This window comes from Lithobates pipiens, unplaced genomic scaffold (assembly GCF_037356315.1).
Source record: "Lithobates pipiens isolate NorthernLeopardFrog02 unplaced genomic scaffold, aLitPip1_a1.2 Scaffold_27, whole genome shotgun sequence".
In the NCBI taxonomy this organism is placed as follows: Eukaryota; Metazoa; Chordata; class Amphibia; order Anura; family Ranidae; genus Lithobates; species Lithobates pipiens.
This window is the reverse complement of record NW_027507788.1, coordinates 84,582,878-84,607,515: the sequence shown is the minus strand read 5'-3', so window position 1 is coordinate 84,607,515 and position 24,638 is coordinate 84,582,878. Positions and strand designations below refer to the sequence as shown.

Genomic DNA, 24,638 nt, shown 5'->3' with positions numbered 1-24,638 from the left:
TGTGCATTACTCCAATCTTTGCTCTTGAGGTGCCTTTTCAGGTGGAAGATAATTCTGGGTCCCCTGTCGTGCTCTGTGGTTCCTCTAGTCAGCCCCTTTAACAGTGCAGGACACTAGGATAGAACCAAAGTGCACAGCAAGGAATGCAAGCTTCCCAAATTCTTCAGGCAACCGTAGCTCTTAAACTGAGTGAAATTTAGAGGAATGGACAGTGGGAGAGATGAGTATAAACCTTCTTCTATGTTAACCCAACATTTCATATTTCTGATATGTGCCTGCTGTACCATGTACTTTTATGAAAATGTATTCTGTTCTCTTTGTATTGCACCCTTTATGTGAAATACCTGGTGATCCTGCCAGTCCGTCTGCTTTCCTATTAAAAACTGACCATAACCGACATGCTCTCATCCATGCTCTCATCCATTGATTAGGCTTGTGTTGACACATACTCCCTGCACAGCCATTCACTTCAAGGGCGAGTGTCCTGCTATTTTTCCTCCCCTAGCTATCTCAGCTCCCATAGACACACTCCTAAACCTTGTGGACAGCCTTCCCAGAAGAGCTGAAGCTGTTATAGCTTCAAAGGGTGGGCCAACTCAATATTGAACCCTATGGTCTAAGCCTTTGATCCTATTAAAATTCACGTGGGTGTAAAGGCAGGCATACCAATACCTTTAGTAATATAGTGTACCGTATATACTCGAGTATAAGCCGAGATTTTCAGCCTCTTTTTTGAGGCTGAAAGTGCCCCCCTCGGCTTATACTCGAGTCATCGCCGTCTGACTGCTCGATCAGCGTATCGAGCAGACAGACGGCGGACATACTACAATTCGAAAGCCGCGCCTCCGCCTCCGCCTGTGATAGGCGGAACACTCAATTTCCCAGCAGTCAGTGTTCCGCCTATCACGGACATCCGCTCATCCTCGTACTACGGACGAGGATGAGACGATGTCCGTGATAGGCGGAACACAGGCTGCTGGGAAATTCAGTGTTCCGCCTATCACAGGCGAAGGCGGAGGCGCGGCTTTTGAATTTTAGAATGGCCGCCGAGGCGCCGACGAAGAGCGGCGATCCTGGCAAGGCACGGGACGGAGGCAAGGCAAGGCACGGCACGGGACGGGACGGAGGCAAGGCACGACACGGGACGGAGGCAAGGAGGCAAGGCACGGCACGGGACGGAGGCAAGGAGGCAAGGCACGGCAAGGCACGGGACGGAGGCAAGGAGGCAAGGCACGGGACGGAGGCTCGGGACACAGGCTCGGGACACAGGTAGGCTGGACACACACACACACACACACACACACACACACACACACACATGGACACACACACACAGGGATGGATGGATGGAGACACACACACACAGGGATGGATGGATGGATGGAGACACACACACAGGGTTGGATGGATGGATGGACACACACACACACAGGGATGGATGGATGGATGGACACACACACACACAGGGATGGATGGATGGATGGACACACACACACACACAGGGATGGATGGACGGACACACAGGGATGGACGGACACACAGGGATGGACGGACACACAGGGATGGACGGACACACAGGGATGGACGGACACACACACAGGGATGGACAGGCATGTCTCACCCTCGGCTTATACACGAGTCAATAAGTTTGCCAGTTTTTTTGGGGGTAAATTGGGGGGCTCGGCTTATATTCGGGTCGGCCTATACTATTTATACTTTAAATAATGGATTGCTCCACAATGCTGTAGCTACAGAGCTCAGTAAGAACATGTTTTTTTAAGCTAACTTACTCCTTGACTATGAATACCCTTATTCTAGATCACTAAGCTTGGCATAATAAATGAAAAGAAAATTGATATATATATATATATATATATATATATATATATATATATATATAACATAGCTCTGAAGAGACAGTGGGGTTGATTTACTAAGGGCAAATAGACTGTGTACTTTGTAAAGCACATTTGAACTCTGCAAGAGCAGTATTAAATGAGCTGAAGATCTGCTGACTTTCATCATCCAATCATGTGCAAGTAAAATGCATTTTTTTTTTACTTGCACGTGATTGGTTATGCAAAGTGAAGCTTTACTTCATTTACTAAGCTCTCGGGCAACTGCACTCTGCAAAGTGCACAGTCTATTTTCCTTTAGTAAATCAACCCCCCCATTATCCTTTCTGGCTAGAACGGCCTAATTATTACAAGGATTAATTATGTCAAGGATTAATATTCATGGTTGTAAATATTTTACCAGGTTATACTCAATAATGAAGCCTGTTTGGTAACCACATAATAAAATGTAGATGATACTTTACGGTATAGTACATTACTGCATATAACTCTGCATTACATTTTTTCCACATAAAATAAGCAAACATATAACAAATCTTGCCTTTGTTAATACATTATGGTTCAAGCAAGTTTGCAAATATAACTTTTCAAGTTTTTCTCTTTCTCATGCTGTCGCTCGGGGGTTACACTGGAGATCTCAGGTGGCTGTCAGTACAGTGTTTAGCAACAATTTTTAATACAAAAAAATGTGAAAAAGAAGCAAATATTTTGCAAAGGAAATAGGTTAAAAGGTCTGCCAGTTCAAACTCTGTGTCTGATGCTTGGGAAAAGCTATTTACAAACGTCTAGCGTGTGATATCAAAGAAAGCTTCCTAGCATTGCTTTATATTTGCATGCTCCTAGGTTACAGTCCCATGCAGAAACTGACAGCATATATTATAATAAATGGCACATCTGTCCTATCACAACAAACTAGAATACTTTATTTGCATTTAAAATACGTGTTTGAATATTAACTTAAAAAGCTGCATTCCAGACAAACCTCTAAATCCACAGTGGAAATACATACAAGGGAGCTTCCAAAGGATTTGCATTTCCATCCATTCAGTCCTGAGATTTACACTGTCTTGCTAGAGAGCACAGTAAGGAGAGTGACAACACCTTCTCTGTTACAATTAAAGGGATTGTAAAGAGAATTTTTTTATTTTTTTTTAAATAACAAACATGTTAACCTTACCTCCACTGTGCAGCTCGTTTTGCACAGAGTGGCCCAGAACCTGCTCTTCTGGGGTCCATCGGCGGCTGTCTCTGCTTCCTCCCTCAGATGCTTCTCACGTTCATGCAAGCTCCCTCGCATGGTGAGAAGCATCTGCGGGCGCGCTCCCGTGAAACAGCCGGTGTTCTGCTGTATAGTGTCCGGCCATCAAATAGTGTCCGGGCATGCGCAGTACGGAGCAGACGAAGCTTCGGAAAATCTCCGAAGCTGAACGGCACCTGCGCCGTGAGTGGAGGTGGTAGCCCCACCATCCAAGCGGACATAGGGTTGTGAATATTAGAGGGCCCCTCGCGGGCAAGCTTCGCTCGCCACGCTTCGGGCTCGACCTCGCTGCGCTCGGCTCTTTTTTATTCCTACTCTATGTCCACTTGGATAGTGGGGATAGAACCTGGACTCACGGCGCCATTCATTCTCGGCAATTTTCGGAATCTGTGTTGCTGTGTACTGCGCATGTGCAGTACGCAGCGGACACTATCGGATGGAGGGCGTTATATGACAAGACACCGGCTGCTATAGCCGCTCGCTGTATCACACGGCCCCGCCCCCCGACGCTCCGCATCAGTGGATGTGATTGAAAGCAGCGCGAGCCAATGGCTGCGCTGCTTTCCATCCATCCACTCCAGCCAATCAGCGGCCAGGCTGAACGGTGGAAAGGACGTCGGGGGACGAGCGAGGGACTTTCGAGGGGTGAGGTAAGTAAAACGGGGGGGCTGGGGGCGCCGGGACTGTCAGATGTTTTTTCACCTTAATGCATAGAATGCATTAAGGTGAAAAAACATTTACCTTTACAACCCCTTTAAGGAATACACTGTTAAAACCACCCTGTCCATTGGACAGTGAAGAGGCAGCAGCAGACTTGATAAGGTCATTCATCTGCTCTCTCTGCCTGCTCTATCAGCAAACTCCTTGTCATCATATGTACATGAAGCACACTTTATTAATTCCAAGTGCTTCTCCTCCCTCTCCCAGTCTGAATATTGCTGTACAATGGATTGCAAAAGGCTGTCAAGTCAAATTCCAGTACTTACATTAGTTGCCTGTAAAAAGTAAATTCATTAATTTATTAACATAGACAGCTGCATTCATCTGTATCTTTTTATGTCTTCCATAAAGTGGTATTGAACCTAAAAGTAAACGTATTATATTGCAGCTTAGCAATTCTAATGCCCCATACACACGATCGGACTTTCCGCCTACAAAACTGTGGATTTTTGTTCGAAGGATGTTGGCTCAAACTTGTCTTGCATACACAAATGTTGGCCAACAATTACGAATGTGGGAACACGGTGACGTACAAGACGTACAATGAGCCCAGAAAAGGGAAGAACAATAGCCAGTGCGGCTCTTTGTGCTTGATTCCGAGCATGCGTGAACTTTTGTGCGGTCGAACTTGTGTACACACGATCGGAAATTCTGACAAAAAAGTTTTGTTGTCGGAAAATTTGAGAACCTGATAGCCAACATTTGGTGGAAAGTCAGACAACAAATGTTCCATGGAACATACACATGACTTTCAGCCAACAAGCTCACATCCAACTTTTGTTGTCGAAAAATCTGATCGTGTGTATGGGGCATTAGTTGTATCGGTTGCATTTGCTTCCTTTTTATCCTTTCTTTCTTATATTTTCATCTGGGGATCCAGCCTGCAAATCTGTGTTTTTTCAAAAGCACAAGCTCTCCAAGCTCTCCAATTTATCAGTTTGCATGGATGAAACAGAACATTTAACACTGGCAGGGGTGATTTAATTAATACATTTTATTTAATCATGTAAAAACTTTATCCCAAACGGAAAAAAGTTTTTTTTTTTTGTAACTGATTGTAACGTATATGCTGAAGTATGACTTTAAGTTGCTAGAATATTTAAATCTGTGATTACATTAACACTACCCCCAACCCCCCCCCCCCCCCCCCCCCAAGTGAAAATGCCGCTGCATGCTGTGCCCACTGTTCTCATTCATCCAGAGTAGTACAGGCATACCCCACATTTTAGTACACAATGGAGTTTATTTACTAAAGCTAGAAAGTGCAAAATCAGGCTCACTTCTGCATAGAAACCAGTGAGCTTCTAAGCCCCCTTGTTCAATTAAGCTTTGGTAATAAAAAGCTCATTGGTTTCTATGCAGAAGTGAGCCTGATTTTGCACTTTCCAGCTTTAGTAAATAAACCCCATCATGTACTTAAAAGTGGGTATGCCTGTATCTCACTAATACAGGAGGTGTGTTACTGGTCAGACCACCAGGTAAAAACACAAAGGAAAAAGCCAAAGAAAAGAAAACTGATGCAGCCACCATATCTAATGATTGGTAAGCTGCAATATAGTACACTTTTGGTTTTGTGTTTGATACCTCTTTAAGTGCAGCTTGAAAGTGTTTTTCCATACTAAAAATGTTAAATTTCTACAGCCTTGCTGGGATGTTTGCATAAAGAGTACTTTACAAGGAAAACTTGTGGATTGAACCTGGAGTAGCCTTTTTTCCTAGGAAAGAAGAACCTTCAGGCCTTCTCTTTCTTTTTTATTTAGCCATTCCGACCAGATTTATTACATAGATTTAGGTTAACAATTGAGTGTAAGTCCCCTTTAAAGTAGAACTAAAGGCAAACCTCTTTTTTATTTTGGATAGAGTAAGGGAGGGTTATAACCCCTGACAGTTTTTTCTGCCATCTGCATCCCATTGGAGAGATTTCCCTTCACTTCCTGTCCCATAGCCATAACAAGAATTGAGAGGAAATTTCCCCAAACTTAGGGAACCCATGTTTGTCACTGGGGTCACCGGGACTAATGTATCTATTGGAAGATTTCCCACTATTCCTGTTCTGGGGACATACCAAAATGTGGAATTTTCTTACACTTTCACTTTAAATATGACAATAGAGAGGGTGAATTTCCCTAAAGGGGACACAGACAGCGATAAAAACCTGACAGGTGTTCTAATTAGTGATGGCCGAACGGTTCGCCCGGCGGTCGTTTCGCGGCGAATTTCCGACATTCGCGGTCCGCACGTTCGAACGCCTTTTTCCGTCGTTCGCCGCGGCGGACTTACGTGTTTAATGTATACAAGAACTTTAACCTTTGGTGACACGTTTATCATGTGATACAGGACAGCCAATTGAGACATGACAGCACATGGACACTTGTACATTCCCCCTAACCTATAAATACACCCGATCCGGTGGCCATTTTACATTCTTTCTTCTGTTAAGATAGGGACAGGTTCCTGTGTGGAGTAGGGAGAGATAAACCACTAGCTATTTGGTACACAAAAGTTCTTTTCAGGACTGGTATAGGTGTTAGGTGTTGATAGGTTTGCTGTGCTGCTGATTCTTGCAGCAGCCTGAGTGTCTTTTGTTAGTTTAGAGAAAGGGAAAGGACGGTGTATGCTACAGGGACAGCCAGATTAGTCTTTCATCATCATCATCATCATCATCATCATTAGCTGTTACTATCAAGGTCCACAAAAGAGCTGTTCCAGTAACCACTAATCGTTCTCTTTTTTTGCCAATTTGTATAGGGACAGGAAGGAAGCAGTGTTGTCAGGCAGTGAGGGTAATTTTAAAGACTTGCTGTTATTATTAGTTCCACAAAGGTTCTTTTCAGGACTGGTATCAGTGGTACAGTAATAGGCTTGTACATGTATAATATTCTTTCTTCCAAATATAGAAAGGATATTATACTTGACTGCTGCCCTTCTGCTGCAGTCTGCTAAACATTCACAACTCACTTGTTCCACAAAAGTTCTTATAAGGACTGGTAACTTGGTATAGGGTGCTACGGTACATAGGCTTGAGTGCGGTACAGTCTGCTGTTCTGTAAGGACCGCTATCGGTCCACAATAGATAGGGTTGACGTGCACCACTGCTGACCGCTGCCCTATACTGCAGCAGTCCTTCAGCGGTATAGGGACTGACGTACAGTCTGCTAATCACTAACACACAACCTGCTTGTTCCACAAAAGTTCTTATAAGGACTGGTAACTTGGTATAGGGTGCTACGGTACATAGGCTTGAGTGCGGTACAGTCTGCTGTTCTGTAAGGACCGCTATCGGTCCACAATAGATAGGGTTGACGTGCACCACTGCTGACCGCTGCCCTATACTGCAGCAGTCCTTCAGCGGTATAGGGACTGACGTACAGTCTGCTAAACACTAATACACAACCTGCTTGGTCCACAAAAGTTCTTATAAGGACTGGTAACTTGGTATAGGGTGCTACGGTACATAGGCTTGAGTGCGGTACAGTCTGCTGTTCTGTAAGGACCGCTATCGGTCCACAATAGATAGGGTTGACGTGCACCACTGCTGACCGCTGCCCTATACTGCAGCAGTCCTTCAGCGGTATAGGGACTGACGTACAGTCTGCTAAACACTAATACACAACCTGCTTGGTCCACAAAAGTTCTTATAAGGACTGGTAACTTGGTATAGGGTGCTACGGTACATAGGCTTGAGTGCGGTACAGTCTGCTGTTCTGTAAGGACCGCTATCGGTCCACAATAGATAGGGTTGACGTGCACCACTGCTGACCGCTGCCCTATACTGCAGCAGTCCTTCAGCGGTATAGGGACTGACGTACAGTCTGCTAATCACTAACACACAACCTGCTTGTTCCACAAAAGTTCTTATAAGGACTGGTAACTTGGTATAGGGTGCTACGGTACATAGGCTTGAGTGCGGTACAGTCTGCTGTTCTGTAAGGACCGCTATCGGTCCACAATAGATAGGGTTGACGTGCACCACTGCTGACCGCTGCCCTATACTGCAGCAGTCCTTCAGCGGTATAGGGACTGACGTACAGTCTGCTAAACACTAATACACAACCTGCTTGGTCCACAAAAGTTCTTATAAGGACTGGTAACTTGGTATAGGGTGCTACGGTACATAGGCTTGAGTGCGGTACAGTCTGCTGTTCTGTAAGGACCGCTATCGGTCCACAATAGATAGGGTTGACGTGCACCACTGCTGACCGCTGCCCTATACTGCAGCAGTCCTTCAGCGGTATAGGGACTGACGTACAGTCTGCTAAACACTAATACACAACCTGCTTGGTCCACAAAAGTTCTTATAAGGACTGGTAACTTGGTATAGGGTGCTACGGTACATAGGCTTGAGTGCGGTACAGTCTGCTGTTCTGTAAGGACCGCTATCGGTCCACAATAGATAGGGTTGACGTGCACCACTGCTGACCGCTGCCCTATACTGCAGCAGTCCTTCAGCGGTATAGGGACTGACGTACAGTCTGCTAATCACTAACACACAACCTGCTTGTTCCACAAAAGTTCTTATAAGGACTGGTAACTTGGTATAGGGTGCTACGGTACATAGGCTTGAGTGCGGTACAGTCTGCTGTTCTGTAAGGACCGCTATCGGTCCACAATAGATAGGGTTGACGTGCACCACTGCTGACCGCTGCCCTATACTGCAGCAGTCCTTCAGCGGTATAGGGACTGACGTACAGTCTGCTAAACACTAATACACAACCTGCTTGGTCCACAAAAGTTCTTATAAGGACTGGTAACTTGGTATAGGGTGCTACGGTACATAGGCTTGAGTGCGGTACAGTCTGCTGTTCTGTAAGGACCGCTATCGGTCCACAATAGATAGGGTTGACGTGCACCACTGCTGACCGCTGCCCTATACTGCAGCAGTCCTTCAGCGGTATAGGGACTGACGTACAGTCTGCTAAACACTAATACACAACCTGCTTGGTCCACAAAAGTTCTTATAAGGACTGGTAACTTGGTATAGGGTGCTACGGTACATAGGCTTGAGTGCGGTACAGTCTGCTGTTCTGTAAGGACCGCTATCGGTCCACAATAGATAGGGTTGACGTGCACCACTGCTGACCGCTGCCCTATACTGCAGCAGTCCTTCAGCGGTATAGGGACTGACGTACAGTCTGCTAATCACTAACACACAACCTGCTTGTTCCACAAAAGTTCTTATAAGGACTGGTAACTTGGTATAGGGTGCTACGGTACATAGGCTTGAGTGCGGTACAGTCTGCTGTTCTGTAAGGACCGCTATCGGTCCACAATAGATAGGGTTGACGTGCACCACTGCTGACCGCTGCCCTATACTGCAGCAGTCCTTCAGCGGTATAGGGACTGACGTACAGTCTGCTAAACACTAATACACAACCTGCTTGGTCCACAAAAGTTCTTATAAGGACTGGTAACTTGGTATAGGGTGCTACGGTACATAGGCTTGAGTGCGGTACAGTCTGCTGTTCTGTAAGGACCGCTATCGGTCCACAATAGATAGGGTTGACGTGCACCACTGCTGACCGCTGCCCTATACTGCAGCAGTCCTTCAGCGGTATAGGGACTGACGTACAGTCTGCTAAACACTAATACACAACCTGCTTGGTCCACAAAAGTTCTTATAAGGACTGGTAACTTGGTATAGGGTGCTACGGTACATAGGCTTGAGTGCGGTACAGTCTGCTGTTCTGTAAGGACCGCTATCGGTCCACAATAGATAGGGTTGACGTGCACCACTGCTGACCGCTGCCCTATACTGCAGCAGTCCTTCAGCGGTATAGGGACTGACGTACAGTCTGCTAATCACTAACACACAACCTGCTTGTTCCACAAAAGTTCTTATAAGGACTGGTAACTTGGTATAGGGTGCTACGGTACATAGGCTTGAGTGCGGTACAGTCTGCTGTTCTGTAAGGACCGCTATCGGTCCACAATAGATAGGGTTGACGTGCACCACTGCTGACCGCTGCCCTATACTGCAGCAGTCCTTCAGCGGTATAGGGACTGACGTACAGTCTGCTAAACACTAACACACAACCTGCTTGGTCCACAAAAGTTCTTATAAGGACTGGTAACTTGGTATAGGGTGCTACGGTACATAGGCTTGAGTGCGGTACAGTCTGCTGTTCTGTAAGGACCGCTATCGGTCCACAATAGATAGGGTTGACGTGCACCACTGCTGACCGCTGCCCTATACTGCAGCAGTCCTTCAGCGGTATAGGGACTGACGTACAGTCTGCTAAACACTAATACACAACCTGCTTGGTCCACAAAAGTTCTTATAAGGACTGGTAACTTGGTATAGGGTGCTACGGTACATAGGCTTGAGTGCGGTACAGTCTGCTGTTCTGTAAGGACCGCTATCGGTCCACAATAGATAGGGTTGACGTGCACCACTGCTGACCGCTGCCCTATACTGCAGCAGTCCTTCAGCGGTATAGGGACTGACGTACAGTCTGCTAATCACTAACACACAACCTGCTTGTTCCACAAAAGTTCTTATAAGGACTGGTAACTTGGTATAGGGTGCTACGGTACATAGGCTTGAGTGCGGTACAGTCTGCTGTTCTGTAAGGACCGCTATCGGTCCACAATAGATAGGGTTGACGTGCACCACTGCTGACCGCTGCCCTATACTGCAGCAGTCCTTCAGCGGTATAGGGACTGACGTACAGTCTGCTAAACACTAATACACAACCTGCTTGGTCCACAAAAGTTCTTATAAGGACTGGTAACTTGGTATAGGGTGCTACGGTACATAGGCTTGAGTGCGGTACAGTCTGCTGTTCTGTAAGGACCGCTATCGGTCCACAATAGATAGGGTTGACGTGCACCACTGCTGACCGCTGCCCTATACTGCAGCAGTCCTTCAGCGGTATAGGGACTGACGTACAGTCTGCTAAACACTAATACACAACCTGCTTGGTCCACAAAAGTTCTTATAAGGACTGGTAACTTGGTATAGGGTGCTACGGTACATAGGCTTGAGTGCGGTACAGTCTGCTGTTCTGTAAGGACCGCTATAGGTCCACAATAGATAGGGTTGACGTGCACCACTGCTGACCGCTCACCTATACTGCAGCAGTCCTTCAGCGGTATAGGGACTAAGAGTTTTGTCACAGGGTCATTTAAAAAATGACATGCAGAGGAAGAGGCAGGCCCTTCCGCAGGGGTGGTAGGGGTAGGGCAGGAGCAACAGGCTTGAGCCAAAGTGGGAAGTTGCAGAAGGTGCGTTCAATTACTTTAAAGGATGCACCAGACTTGGTTGAGTGGCTCGCTCAGCCTTACTCTTCTGCACCCTCCTCATCCTCTCGATCTGCACCCTCTTCTTCACTCTCTGCTATGTGCACCCCCAAAGACACTACCACCAACAACACGACCACCACCACCACCACCACATACCTTCCGCTTGAGTCACTGGAATTATTTTCCGATCCATATCAAGAGGACATTTCTGATGCGCAGCCACTCTTGGTATTGGATCAGGAAGAGGAGGTAGCAACAAGCGCTACTCAGCAGTCTGACGCCAGTACCCAGATCAGCCCAAGGAGGAGGTTGGTCCCCGGTGTTGCTGCCTACTCCGAGATCTCTACTTATAGCGGTGGGGAAGGTGACGTTGATGATGACGTGTCTAGTGATGTCACGTGGGTGCCCACAAGAGAGGAAGAGGAGGGGAGTTCAGAGGGAGATATGGACCAGCAGATAGGGAGGAGAAGCAGCAATGACTTACATTGCACAGCAGGGACAAAGCAGACTGCAAATGTATCAGGAGCGAGTCATCGACCATGTACGGTCACATCTGGCGCTCCCAGGACACCGGCACATGGCTCCGCAGTGTGGGCTTTTTTTAACGTGTCCGCTGCTGACAATAGCGTTGCCATCTGCAATCTTTGCAGTCAACGCGTTAGTCGCGGTAAGCCCAATACTCACCTAGGGACGACCGCCTTAAGAAGGCACATGAGCAGCCATCACCGAGCCCAGTGGGAGCAACGGAACACACAAAGCCACACTGCAGGCTCTCACCGTCCAGCCTCGTCTTCTACTTCTCCTTCTCCTCTCTCCTCACAATTGTCCTCCACTCCACCTTCCATCACGCCAAGCTCACATTTTTCTGCAAAAAGGCAGGCTTCCGTGGGCCTAATGTTTGAGCGTAAAAAAATGATGACGCCGGATAACCCTCTTGCCCAACGGTTGGCGGCTGGCTTGTCAGAACTCATAGCCCGCCAACTACTGCCATATAAACTGGTGGACTCGGAGGCCTTTCGCAAATTTGTGGCCATTGGAACACCACAATGGAAGGTCCCAGGAAGGAAGTATTTCTCAGAGAAGGGCATCCCAGAGCTATATGGCCATGTTCAGCGGCAAGTGAATGTATCTCTGGCACACAGTGTCGGTGCCAAGATACATCTGACCACAGACACGTGGTCTAGCAAACACGGGCAGGGAAGGTATATCAGTTTTACTGCCCACTGGGTGAACCTTCTGACGGCCGTCAAGCATGTAACCCGTGGCACCCGTGTAGATTTGGTTTTACCGCCACGGATTGCATGCAGGCCTGACTCTTCTTCTCCTCCTCCTACTCCATCCTCCTCCCTCTCCTCCTCAGCTGCCTCCTCCTTTTCCGCTGCTAGCGTCTCTTCCACTGCACCGCCCAAGCTCCCCAGAACCTATTCCACATGCCAGGTGAGACGTTGCCATGCCGTGCTGCGTCTGTTGTGCCTGGAAGCAAAGAGCCACACTGGCCCGGCACTCCTTTCAGCTTTGCGTTCACAGGCAGATGAGTGGCTAACACCGCTCAATTTGACAGTTGGTAAAGTGGTGTGTGACAACGGTGCCAATCTGCTTAGCGCATTGAAACAGGGCAAAATCACGCACGTGCCGTGCATGGCACACGTCTTAAACTTGGTCGTGCAGCGATTCCTTGTCAAATACCCTGGGGTCCAGGACATCTTGCGGCAGGCAAGGAAAATCTCGGCCCATTTCAGAAGATCTTACACGGCCATGGCTCGCCTTGCTGACATTCAGCGGCGACACCATCTGCCGGTCAGACGTCTTATTTGCGATTGCCCGACGCGATGGAACTCAACCTTCTATATGCTTGATAGGCTGCTCCAGCAGAAACGTGCAGTTAACGTCTACCTGTATGAACTCTGCGAAAGAAACGGTTCTGGGGAGCTGGGTTTTTTTTCACCGCGCCAGTGGCTGCTCATGCGCGACACATGCAGACTTCTGCGGCCATTTGAGGAGATCACCAAACTGGTCAGTCGCAGCCATGGCGCCATCAGTGACATGGTACCTTATGCCTTCTTTCTGGAGCGTGCATTGCGTCGTGTCATTGATCAGGCTGTGGAGGAGCAGGAGCGGGAAGATGAGGAAGTCGCAATGCTGGATGAATTCCCAGGGGGGGCTACTCTATCTGAGACAAGTCAACAACAGGAGTCTGATGAGGAGTCAGAGGAGGATGGTGCCGGGGCGGATGAGCAGGAGCAAGAAGAGCATGCTTTAAACCTTTCTGGGATCCCTGTTGTGCGAGGATGGGGAGAGGAGAATGAAGAGGACGACATTATCCTGGATGATGAGCAGGAGCCAGGCCACCACACCGCTTCCACTTTAGTGCAAATGGGGGCCTTCATGCTCCAGTGTTTTAATAGGGACCCCCGTATAAAAAGCATGAGGGTCAAGGACCAGTACTGGGTGGCAACGTACTTAGACCCCCGGTACAAACACAAAATGGCGGAAATGTTACCGCCGTCGCAGAGGGCTGTCAGAATGCAGCACTTCCAGGCCTTGCTTCGAGAAATGCTGCATTCTGCTTTTGCGTGCGCTGGCAGAGGAGCAATTCCCACTCCCAGAGAAGGATTTGCGGGTACCAATCCAACAGCGCCTGCAAGAAGAGGCCGGTTTGAAGATGTGTTGGTGACTTCGGATATGAGGTCATTCTTTCAGCCGACCCATCGACAGGTGTCATCCGGATCCAGCATCAGGGAACGCCTAGACCGTCAGGTGTCCGACTACATTGGGTTAACGGCCGATGTGGACGCTCTGAGGAGTGATGAACCCCTAGACTACTGGGTGGGCAGGCTTGACCTCTGGCCAGAGCTTGCCCAATTTGCAATCGAACTGTTGGCTTGCCCCTCATCCAGTGTCCTGTCCGAAAGGACGTTCAGCGCAGCAGGGGGGATTGTGACCGATAAGCGTACTCGCCTAGCTCACCACAGTGTTAACTACCTCACATTTCTAAAAATGAATGAGGCATGGATCTCGGAGGAATTCAACACATGTGATCAGTAGACCATGTATATGTCTATAAACAATTTTTGGAATCAAGCACACAGACCTTCTTAATTCATTTGGCTCACTTCCCTGACCCAAAAAAGCACACCGTACTATATGCCCCTACCCTCCTCTTTGAAGAGGTTGAGCGGTGTCATATTTCTACTGGGGCTGCTTATTATGAGGGGTTCCCACCATCCCTGTGCTGTGCTGACTTCCTCCTGGGTGTTCTTATTATGAGGGGCTCCCACCATCCCTGTGCTGTGCTGACTTCCTCCTGGGGGTTCTTATTATGAGGGGATCACACCATCCCTGTGCTGTGCTGACTTCCTCCTGGGGCTGCTTACGGTGCTGCTGTCAGCGCTGTATGTCACGGAGCTGCTGTCAGCGCTGTATGTCACGGAGCTGCTGTCAGCGCTGTATGTCACGGAGCTGCTGTCAGCGCTGTATGTCACGGAGCTGCTGTCAGCGCTGTATGTCACGGAGCTGCTGTCAGCGCTGTATGTCACGGAGCTGCTGTCAGCGCTGTATGTCACGGAGCTGCTGTCAGCGCTGTATGTCACGGAGCTGCTGTCAGCGCTGTATGTCACGGAGCTGCTGTCAGCGCTGTATGTCACGGAGCTGCTGTCAGCGCTGTATGTCACGGTGCTGCTGTCAGCGCTGTATGTCACGGAGCTGCTGTCAGCGCTGTATGTCACGGAGCTGCTGTCAGTGCTGTATGTCACGGAGCTGCTGTCAGCGCTGTATGTCACGGAGCTGCTGTCAGCGCTGTATGTCACGGAGCTGCTGTCAGCGCTGTATGTCACGGTGCTGCTGTCAGCGCTGTATGTCACGGAGCTGCTGTCAGCGCTGTATGTCACGGAGCTGCTGTCAGCGCTGTATGTCACGGAGCTGCTGTCAGCGCTGTATGTCACGGAGCTGCTGTCAGCGCTGTATGTCACGGAGCTGCTGTCAGCGCTGTATGTCACGGTGCTGATGTCAGTGCTCTGTATTACGGTGCTGCTGTCAGTGCTCTGTATCTCCTGCACCCTCTTGTTTGCCTACCCTGGTCCCTGACCTTCCCTCTCCTCCATTGCCTTCATTAGCTCCATAGTCCTGAATTGTCAGAACAATTTCCCAAATAAAAAAAAAATGCTTGTAGTTATCGATCCCAAATTCACCTCATACATGTATTATGCTATTGTCCAGGTGGTGGGACTACGTGCTACCCCCTAATAATTACCCCGTGGCCGCAAATTCGACCTAAAGGTTTGCGAAATTCGCCTCCCATTGAAGTCAATGGAGCCCGCGGCGAACGGTCGTTTTCGCGAACGTTTGTGTCCGTTCGCGTTTCGCGTTCGCGAAACGTCCCGTCGGAAGTTCGTCCATCACTAGTTCTAATCCCTCTTCACTCTACAAAACAGTTTTTCCTTTAGTTATACAGTACTTTAGGGCCCCATTCACACTTGAGCTGAGCATCTGTGGTTGTTTTATGGGTGTTTCTCTTTAGTGTTTGTTCAGGTGTATTTGTGTGTTTTTGCGTGCATTTCTGATTTTCTTTTTCCCAATGGAAAACTAGTAACTAAGCAATAAAATTCACATTTTTTAAGGCCCTCCCTTAGAAGTCTATCCGTGCCAAAGTACACGACTCTGTCCAAGAAGGAGCTGCTTTACTTTTTCTAATTTAAAAATCGACTTTTGTCAAGCTGGATGGTGCTGACAGGGCCATCCACAGAATTAATTTTGACTGATTCAGCGGTTGGTCAAAATCAGATCCCAGAATGGCAAGCTTGAACCAGCATCTACCGGATTGCAAGTACCACTGGAAGAGCTAGAATAGTGAAGAAGACTGTAGACAGGCAGTGGAAAAAAACATTTCAATGTATGTGATTACTATTACAAATTTGCTGCAGGGGAGCATCTGAGATCTTGTTATAAGGGTCCATTCACTTGGGTGATTAGCACACCATGCAATTTCCAGTAGATCTGCACATTCCTGCTTCTATATAAAACTTAAAAAGAAGCGCTTTTCATAAAAAATTTACAATGTAAATCAAGTATTTTTCCCCTGAGAGAAGTGACAACTTGACATGGTAAACAAAATCTAATGTATTATAGATCATACATAGCACATATAGAGTTATTTGGCCATTAAGAGAGTATGCAGTTTAACAAGGTGAACAGGAACATAGTTCCAGATTGGAGACTGCCACCTTCACCACTGACACACACAGCCTCTTACCCAAAGTAGTTGACCCCCTATTACAGATGGTCAAACATGCACATATGTGATCCTTAAGGCAGCTCCCAGGACGGTCCCCTTCCTCTGATATCTCGTCAAATATGGTTCTTTCCAAATTCTAAAGCCACACCATCCCACAAGAGCACCCAGATCCACAAGGTTTACTTCTCAATAAAACAAATAGAGCCTCTTCATAGCATGATATGCTTTAAATGCTATTTAATAAAGATAAAGGAAGCTACTAACATGAACTTAACAGTAAACAAAAGCATTCAAAGTGCCAAAATATTCAAAAAATTCCTACGTCTGGAATGACAGGGGAGTATGAAGAGCTGCTGCTGCTCAGGTAATCCAGTGCAATGACAGGGTGACAACAACAATTTGTGACTGTTCTCATTGCCAGAAATTACCTGTGGTGATTGTGGCTGGTCGTAGACATTGATTTGTATCAGTTTTCAGCGGCCGCAGCTATTTGCACACATGCACCTCTCATTCCAGGGGCAGGAACCCGCAAATTCTTGTCATGGGAAATCGCACAGTGTGCCAATCGCCCATGTGAATGGACCCTTAAGGTGCACGTATTGTTTAGATAAATAGATAGATAGATAGATAGATAGATAGATAGATAGATAGATAGATAGATAGATAGATAAATATTCATATCACCTAGAGAGTAACTTTAGGCAATATATATCCTTCTAATGACGCATACACATGATCGGAATTCCAGACAGAAAAAGACAGATGGGAGCTTTTCATCGGAAAATGTGACCATGTGTATGCTCCATCGGAATTTAGCTGTCCGAATTTCCGCCAGCCAAAAATTGATAGCATGTTCTCAATTTTCCCGACGAAAATTCCGATCGTGTGTATGCAATTCCGATACGCCAAAAATCACGCATTATCAGATTCAACTACAAGATGGAAGCTATTGGCTACTGGCTATTGAACTTCCTTTTTCTAGTCCTGTTGTATGTGTTGTACGTCACAGTGTTCCTAAACGATCAGAATTTAGTGTGACCGTGTGTAGGCAAGACAGCTTGAGCGGGAAAAAAAAACCCATCAGAGCTTTTTCTGATGAGAATTCTGATCGTGTGTACGTGGCATTAGAAGTATAAAGGACAGTGCCTGAAGGCAGAAAAAATCAACCTTCATTTTGCAGGCTGGAATTCAGGGTCATTAAGAAAATCAGGGTTGCTTCAGTCACCAGTTAAAAGGCTGCATCCTCTCTATCAAGATAAATGCAATGCATGTTAAACTTAGAGAAGGGATGTTCAACCTTTTAAACTTCCTGGGCCACAATAGAAGAAGAGGAATTGTCTTGGGCCACAAATAAAATCCACTAAAAATAAGGACAGCTGGTGAGCAGAAAAAGTCAGGCAGATCACAAGTTAATATTCACTGATATATATAATGGACATATCTGAGTAATAAAACTTAATTTTTTTGTAATATTTTTTACTATAAAAGGAGGGCAACATAAAACCAGTGCAATATTTGACAGGTTTTTGATAAATGAACGCATTAATATCTGGTTTGATGGATGTAGTAGAAACTCTCAATGAATGCTCAAGGCGCTCCTGAGATATTTTGGTTCTAATTTTGCCCTTCTTGTGCTTCATCCTTGAAAATAGTTGCTCACAAATAAGGGGGCCGATGACATGAATAAGGAGTGATTGTGAAGAGTGAGACATTTTTCTTCAGGATGATAAAACTTTTAAAAGTCCAGTAAAGAGACACTGTGAAATTTTTCTTTGGCTGCATGTGTTCACTAAGTGTAAACGCATTTTTCCCAAAAAAATCCCCCAAAAATGAACATTTCTAAGTAAGTTTACAATTTTGTGCTGGGCCGCATTCATAGCTGACTTGGGACACATGTTGGACACCCCTGGCCTAGAGTGTACCTTTGAGGGAAATGTATAGGTTGCCTTAAGCAGTGCCAGAGCAATAGAGGTCTCAACTGTGATCAGGCACCTGATCCAAGGGGGCCCGGGGCTCCACCGCTGGCACGTCCACTGTAGCGCTCCTTGTTTATTACTATCAACATTAAACCTGTTAAAGTGAAGATTGTGCTGGGCAGATTCCTGCAGCCATATACATCCAAGGAAAGTCCAGTACTGAGGTGATACACCTCCATAATGGCAATGCCGCAAGAGGTAATGTGGCCATCCATTTCATGTCAGGGGACTGATAGTGAAGTCAACAGCAGGGTTTTTTTTTCCACCACCCCCACGCCTCTCAGGGCTTGTGAAAACATGAAGTTGGTTTGTGTGGCCTAGGGCAGTGATTTATGTTCAAATTATTGTATGTTGCCAAAAAACTTGAAACTATTCAGCAGCTAGTTTGGGTGACAACCACATATCTTCTTTACATCCTGAGGTTTTTGATGTAGTTCCTCAGTTCTCAGAAGCAGTCTGCATATCACCCAGGGTCATTAGTAACACAACTTGGATAAACTAAAATGTTACTGATGATTATTTTAAGGTTCCAACACCATTAACCTGCTATTTTAAGCATCCAGTAAAGTGGGGGAGGCAGCAGTGGATGTTCCACAGCTCAACTTTCTGAACTGAAGTTTTCTAACTGAGTGCTCCAAATCCCAGGGCTCCTCTGCAATTTAGGTGGAGAGCTAAAGATAGGTTCAGACTACCTTAGGTTCTTGTATTTCAGACCTGATAGCAATTTAGTAAGTCTGATGTAAGGACAAGTACTAAAGATGAGCTCTAGACACAAATGTATAACAAAAGTTATGGCTCATTTACACTTACGGTTGGGTGCGGGGGTAGAGGTCTGTAAAACATGTGGTTGAGCCGCATTTCTTACTGCCTCCGAACTGCTCCCAGAGAAAAGTTAGGTCACAAGCCTGTCTGTGCTCTCTGGCAGGATTGTGTAAATCTCAGGACATGATGAACGGAAATACAAATCCTTTGGCTTGCAAGACAACCTTCATATACTGTATGTATTTCAGTTGTGTATTTAGTAGTTTGCCTGGAGTTCAGCTTAATAATTCAGGCAGTAAGATCTCTAATTTCACTGCTATCACCTCCAGAACTGTCATTATGATGGTGTGACATTCTCACTACCGTGCTTTCCTTGTATCCTACATTACATAAAAGGAAGCAATAACCAAATTATCTTTCCTGGCTTAATGATGATCATGGAAGTGGCTGTACAGCAGGAATATCTTAACTTTTCAGAGAAAGAAAACAACTATGGGTTATACAGCCCAACCAGATATGAAATATCAGCTTTTGGAATCATGACTTGCCATGATATTTTGCACAATAGTACACATCTGTTCAAGATGCAGCTTTTTTACTGCTTTTCTTCATTTATTCATTCATACAATCTTACCTGCTCTGTTGATCTCAATGATTTCCTCCTGAGCTAGGGGACAGGCATCTCCTTGAGCACTTCTATGAGGAGATTGCATGTCTGGTTTACAGTAATTAGGTGATCCAGGTTGAGGTGCCCGTGGAATATGTTTGTTCTTTTTCTTTGGTAGCTTCTGCTTAGCCATAGCTAGGGAGTAGTACATTCCAAAATTGTTGACAATGACAGGGACTGGCATAGCAATTGTTAGCACACCTGCCAACGCACATAGGGCACCCACCAACATGCCTGACCAGGTCACTGGATACATGTCCCCATACCCCAAAGTTGTCATTGTTACCACAGCCCACCAAAACCCTATGGGGATGTTTTTAAAGTTGGTGTGTGCACTGCCAGTAAGGTCACCTGGCTCTGCCCCGATCCTTTCCGCATAGTATATCATGGTGGCAAAAATTAAAACCCCAAGTGCCAAGAATATAATAAGGAGAAGAAACTCATTTGTACTGGCTCGTAGAGTGTGGCCAAGGACTCGGAGCCCAACAAAATGACGAGTGAGCTTAAAGATTCTCAGGATCCTGACAAATCGGACAACTCGAAGAAAACCGAGGACATCCTTGGCTGCTTTGGAAGACAGGCCACTCAAGCCGACCTCCAGGTAGAAAGGTAAGATGGCCACAAAGTCTATAATATTCAAGCTGCTCTTAATGAATTCCATTTTATCAGGGCAGAATAAAACACGCATCAGAAACTCAAACGTGAACCATATCACGCACATGCCTTCTACATATGTGAGAAAAGGTTCAGTCTCCACTTCTAGTATAATCTCCGTCTTGGTGACGTTGTTTTGTGTGGTGGTCTCAGTCTTGTTGATGATCTCATTGAATGCCTCGTGGGTCTCAAGGCAAAACGTTGTGATGGAGATGAGAATGAAGAACAGGGAAGCAAAGGCGATATACTGCCAAACAAACACAGAGAATACAGTTATACAAGCGACACAGACTCAATGTCAACATACACAAAGGTACAAAATACAAAAACAAATTAATTACCTCTAACGCTGTGTCCAGTATTCCTACTATACTATATTATTCATGTTATATTATGTTATATTGTATTGCATTATATGATACATTATGATATGATATACAGTATGATATGATATATGATATGAGTCACTGCAGGATTTATGTAGAAGACAGTCTTGTGGGAGAATACTCATTCTAGTGTCAACTAACTCTAGCAGGAACTGGAAGGAGCACATTAAACTAGCAGGCCTATTGTGTCTGCCTTTTTGGGTTCCAGTGTCATTTTGGAGAGGACAATGTCCTGACTGGATGCTGACTCTCTTGAGGGGAAGAGTATTGCCCATTTAGGGACAGGTATAATGATAACAATGACAAGTTCTTGGTTATGTCTAAAAAGCATGATCCACTTAATTCATCGGGGCCTCCTTCCTTCCTCATAAATAATTGTGGCATTAACTTAAAATCAAAAGAAAAAAAAGATAAAACAAAGAGAAAGTAAGTAAATAAATATACTTACCTTACTACTGTCTGTCAGCCGCAGTGTCTAAGCAAGGGTGATGTCACAATCCTTCCAAAATATCCTGGGGAAAGCCGGATATCCCAACTCTCACAAGAAGATGCCCCTGCACCGTGCTGCAGTAGAAAGTTCGGGCATAAACCAAGTGATTTTTCTTTAATGCCATTATTTATTATTTGAGAGGGCATCCCTGATTTATTAAGAGGATCTTGCTTGCTATATCCATTTTAAAGCAAGTAAGCACTGACACAACTTAGCATGCCCCTTCCGGCACTTGCATATCAGGTTAATTTTGCTCTTCAGAGCCTTAGGACCCCTAGATCCCAGGCCTTTCTAGCTTGTCATTAGGAATCCAGAATCTTGTCCCATCCCTATCACCCCTGGAGCCAACCATCACAGAGATTGGCAAATAGTAAGTCTTAGGAAGATGTAGGGGGAAAGTCAGTCAGATGGTAGTTAGTTTTTTGTTTTGTTTTATGTTGTATCTCAGGTTCGCATTAAACTGTATTTATAACCATATCCACTTTTTTTTAACTTTGGATAAAGTATGGAACGGTTAAATACTCTGCCAGTTTTTTATTGTTGTCTGTGTCCTGTTTGGAATATTTATCCTCATTTTCTATCTTGGAAACCCACTAGAAAGTGAGGTGAAATCTCAATAAATGAAAAGATTTCCCTCTGGAACTGATGTCCCCCATTGGAAAATTTCCTCTCACTTCCTGTTCCAGTGACAACTGAAAATTGTGGATTTGCCATGACTTCCTGAACTTATGACAACAGTCACCAGGAAAACGAAAGATTGGTAATTTTCCCAATATACTTTCCCAATGGTACACAGACAACAAAATAAAAATCAGTTTTAAATCATTCCCTAAAAATTGCTACAAATCTCAAAAATTTGTTTTTACCTTAATGTATTCTATCTATTAAGATAAAAAATGCTCCACTACCTGTCCTAGCCCCCTTGTTGCTGAACACATACCTGATCCTTCTCACCGCTCCAGCACTGTCCCGGCTGCAGCACCACTTCTCTACTTGCACAGGAGACACAGGCAGCAGCGGGGGGCCGAAGGAGGTAAGGGAATGCTCTGTGCAAAATCATTGCATAAATGCAAGGAGGGGGAAAAAAAATAATATATATATATATATATATATATATATATATATATATATATATATATATATATATAGATATATATATCTATATATCTATGTATATTCTTTGCTATCACTTTAAGGTTTAAAGTAGGGAGAGGGTTGTAGGGTTGGATCCTAAAATGGACTTGGTACACCACTTTCTCAAATGAAAATTAGACTAAAGCTGGGTTCACACTGCCGCGCGGAGTGGCTTACAGCAGAAGTCTGGTGCATCACTGTTCACCGTTTCAGGTCCGATTTCAGTACAAATTTTTGGCTGAATTTCGACCTAAAACGGACCAGAAGAAGCACAGGACTCTTGTGCAATTCACTCCGGCGCCACTCTGGAGATGTGTGAATGGGCTCCATGGAGAGTTGGTCAAAATCTCCTGACATGCAAATTGGATACGGGGAAATCCAAATTCAATTCGCACTAGTGTGAACCTAGCCTAACCTAACCTAGCCTGTTTCTGTTAAAGGCTAGCCAGCTATTAAATTGCAACTTTTAGTGGTGTGTATCAGGAAATTTCTTGTTTCCAATGAAACTCTCTAATCTATTTAAAGAATAATATATCAGATATATAAGAATGAAATGTTGTAGGTCCTCTTTAAAGTTACATCTGAAACTGTTTTCTCAGTTTTGGTAAATGCTAAATCTCTCTTTAGCTCCTTATATCCTGATACACACTGCTGATTTCTCTGCTCCCTCTCCCCCCCCCCCCCTTCCTTTTTTATGTAGTTCTCTCAACTGAGGTTTTGGTGACAGCCCGATAGAATTCTATGGGGAGCTACTGCACAGGTTCAGACAGCAGTAAGAATATCATGGCCGTTATGTGGTTGTGGAGGGCGTAACTGAATGCAAAACAGTGGGTTATTAGGGGTCAGGAATTTTGTTCAAATGTATACTTACCCTTTAACAGAACTATCATCAACCAGGGTTCCTACAAAGCTTGCTATGGTTTCCTTGAAGCTGTGACTTATAAACCTCCCATTTGATGGTGCCTGCATAGTTCCTGCCCCTTTAAATTGAAGCTTTCTTAAGGAAATCGGATGCCTTGAGAAATTTTGCAGAAAGCAAGTGAAATGATTGTTAGTCAGATGGGTTTTAGTTGCTTTAAAATATGCTGTTTTTTTTGCTGCAGATTAAAAGAAGAAGAGTGGGTGAAGCTGAGAGTGCCCTTGTAGGATTTTCTTTTGTATCTCAAATTGCCCAATCTGGCTGGTTTGTTTGGATCAGATGGCATTCTCATATCTATTATGAGAAATCATTAGGCAGTTTAACAAAGAAATGCACATCTATGTAAGAATATTTTCAATTACTTTTTGTTTTATAAATTGCATGTGTGATCACCCCCCTGGAAACTAAGGGCCAGCATCGTATGTCGGTAAATGATACTGGAGACACTTGTGTAATGAACTGATCTATAGGACTAGACATTACCAGTACAATGTGTTTTAGGGATTGCATCTATTTTAGTTTCTTCTTCAAAGAAAAGAGAGGACAGTTTAATAGCATCAAATTATAAGTGCTGGAACCCAAAATAGTATTTCAAGTGCACATCTATGCTTTTTCGCCACTACAATTCAAGTCAATGGAAGGCTGAATACCATTTTATTGTATCTTCCGAATTTAAGCACTGGAAAACTGACATAATCAAGTCAAAACATGAATAAATAGCAAGCTACATTGTGTTTCTGATTATAGGGCTTTTGTGGAGCTGGCTTTAGCATACAAGGACAACTTGAATAAAGAAGGTAATGTATTCTGTTTCATTATACCTGCATTGTCAGATTAGGATAACAAAAGAAAACACAACTTTGAAAACATCTTTTGAAGGGCGTAGTTGAACATTTCATTGTGCCTATATACTATATGGGTGTAAATGTATATAGCCAAGTCCTGAACTACAAGAACATGCAGGAAGAGACATTGGGGTTGATTTACTAAAACCGGAGAATGCAAAATGTGGTGCAGCTGTGCATGGTAGCCAATCAGCTTCTAACTTCAGCCTGATCAAATAATAATAATAAAAATAACACGTTTTATTTTTAGGCACCTTTTAGAACACCCAAAGTCACCATGCAAGAATAGCAACAATTAAAGTGATACTAAAGTCTCAGGTTTTTTTCGTTAAAAATAACAAACATGTTATACTTACCTGCTCTGTGTAATGGTTTTGCACAGCAACTTGAAGAGGAAGTGGCAGAGATGGATAACCTTTAATGAGACTGAGGGGAGGACTTCACTCTCTTGGCAACAGGGCATTTATGGTGAGCACATCTGCTTATGTGCCCACAGAAC

At 45.1% G+C, this 24,638-nt stretch overlaps 1 protein-coding gene across 6 annotated transcripts in view; it reads right to left on the bottom strand.

Annotated features, from left to right (window-relative positions):
• The window catches only part of LOC143933949 (voltage-gated potassium channel KCNC1-like), a 222,705-nt gene that overhangs the window by 94,259 nt on the left and 103,808 nt on the right, over positions 1-24,638 (bottom strand). For all 6 annotated transcript variants that reach the window (XM_077457150.1, XM_077457146.1, XM_077457148.1 and 3 more), the window contains one exon: positions 19,679-20,612. In XM_077457150.1, coding sequence (XP_077313276.1) covers positions 19,679-20,612 — 934 coding nt within the window. The remainder of the gene's footprint in view (positions 1-19,678; positions 20,613-24,638) is intronic.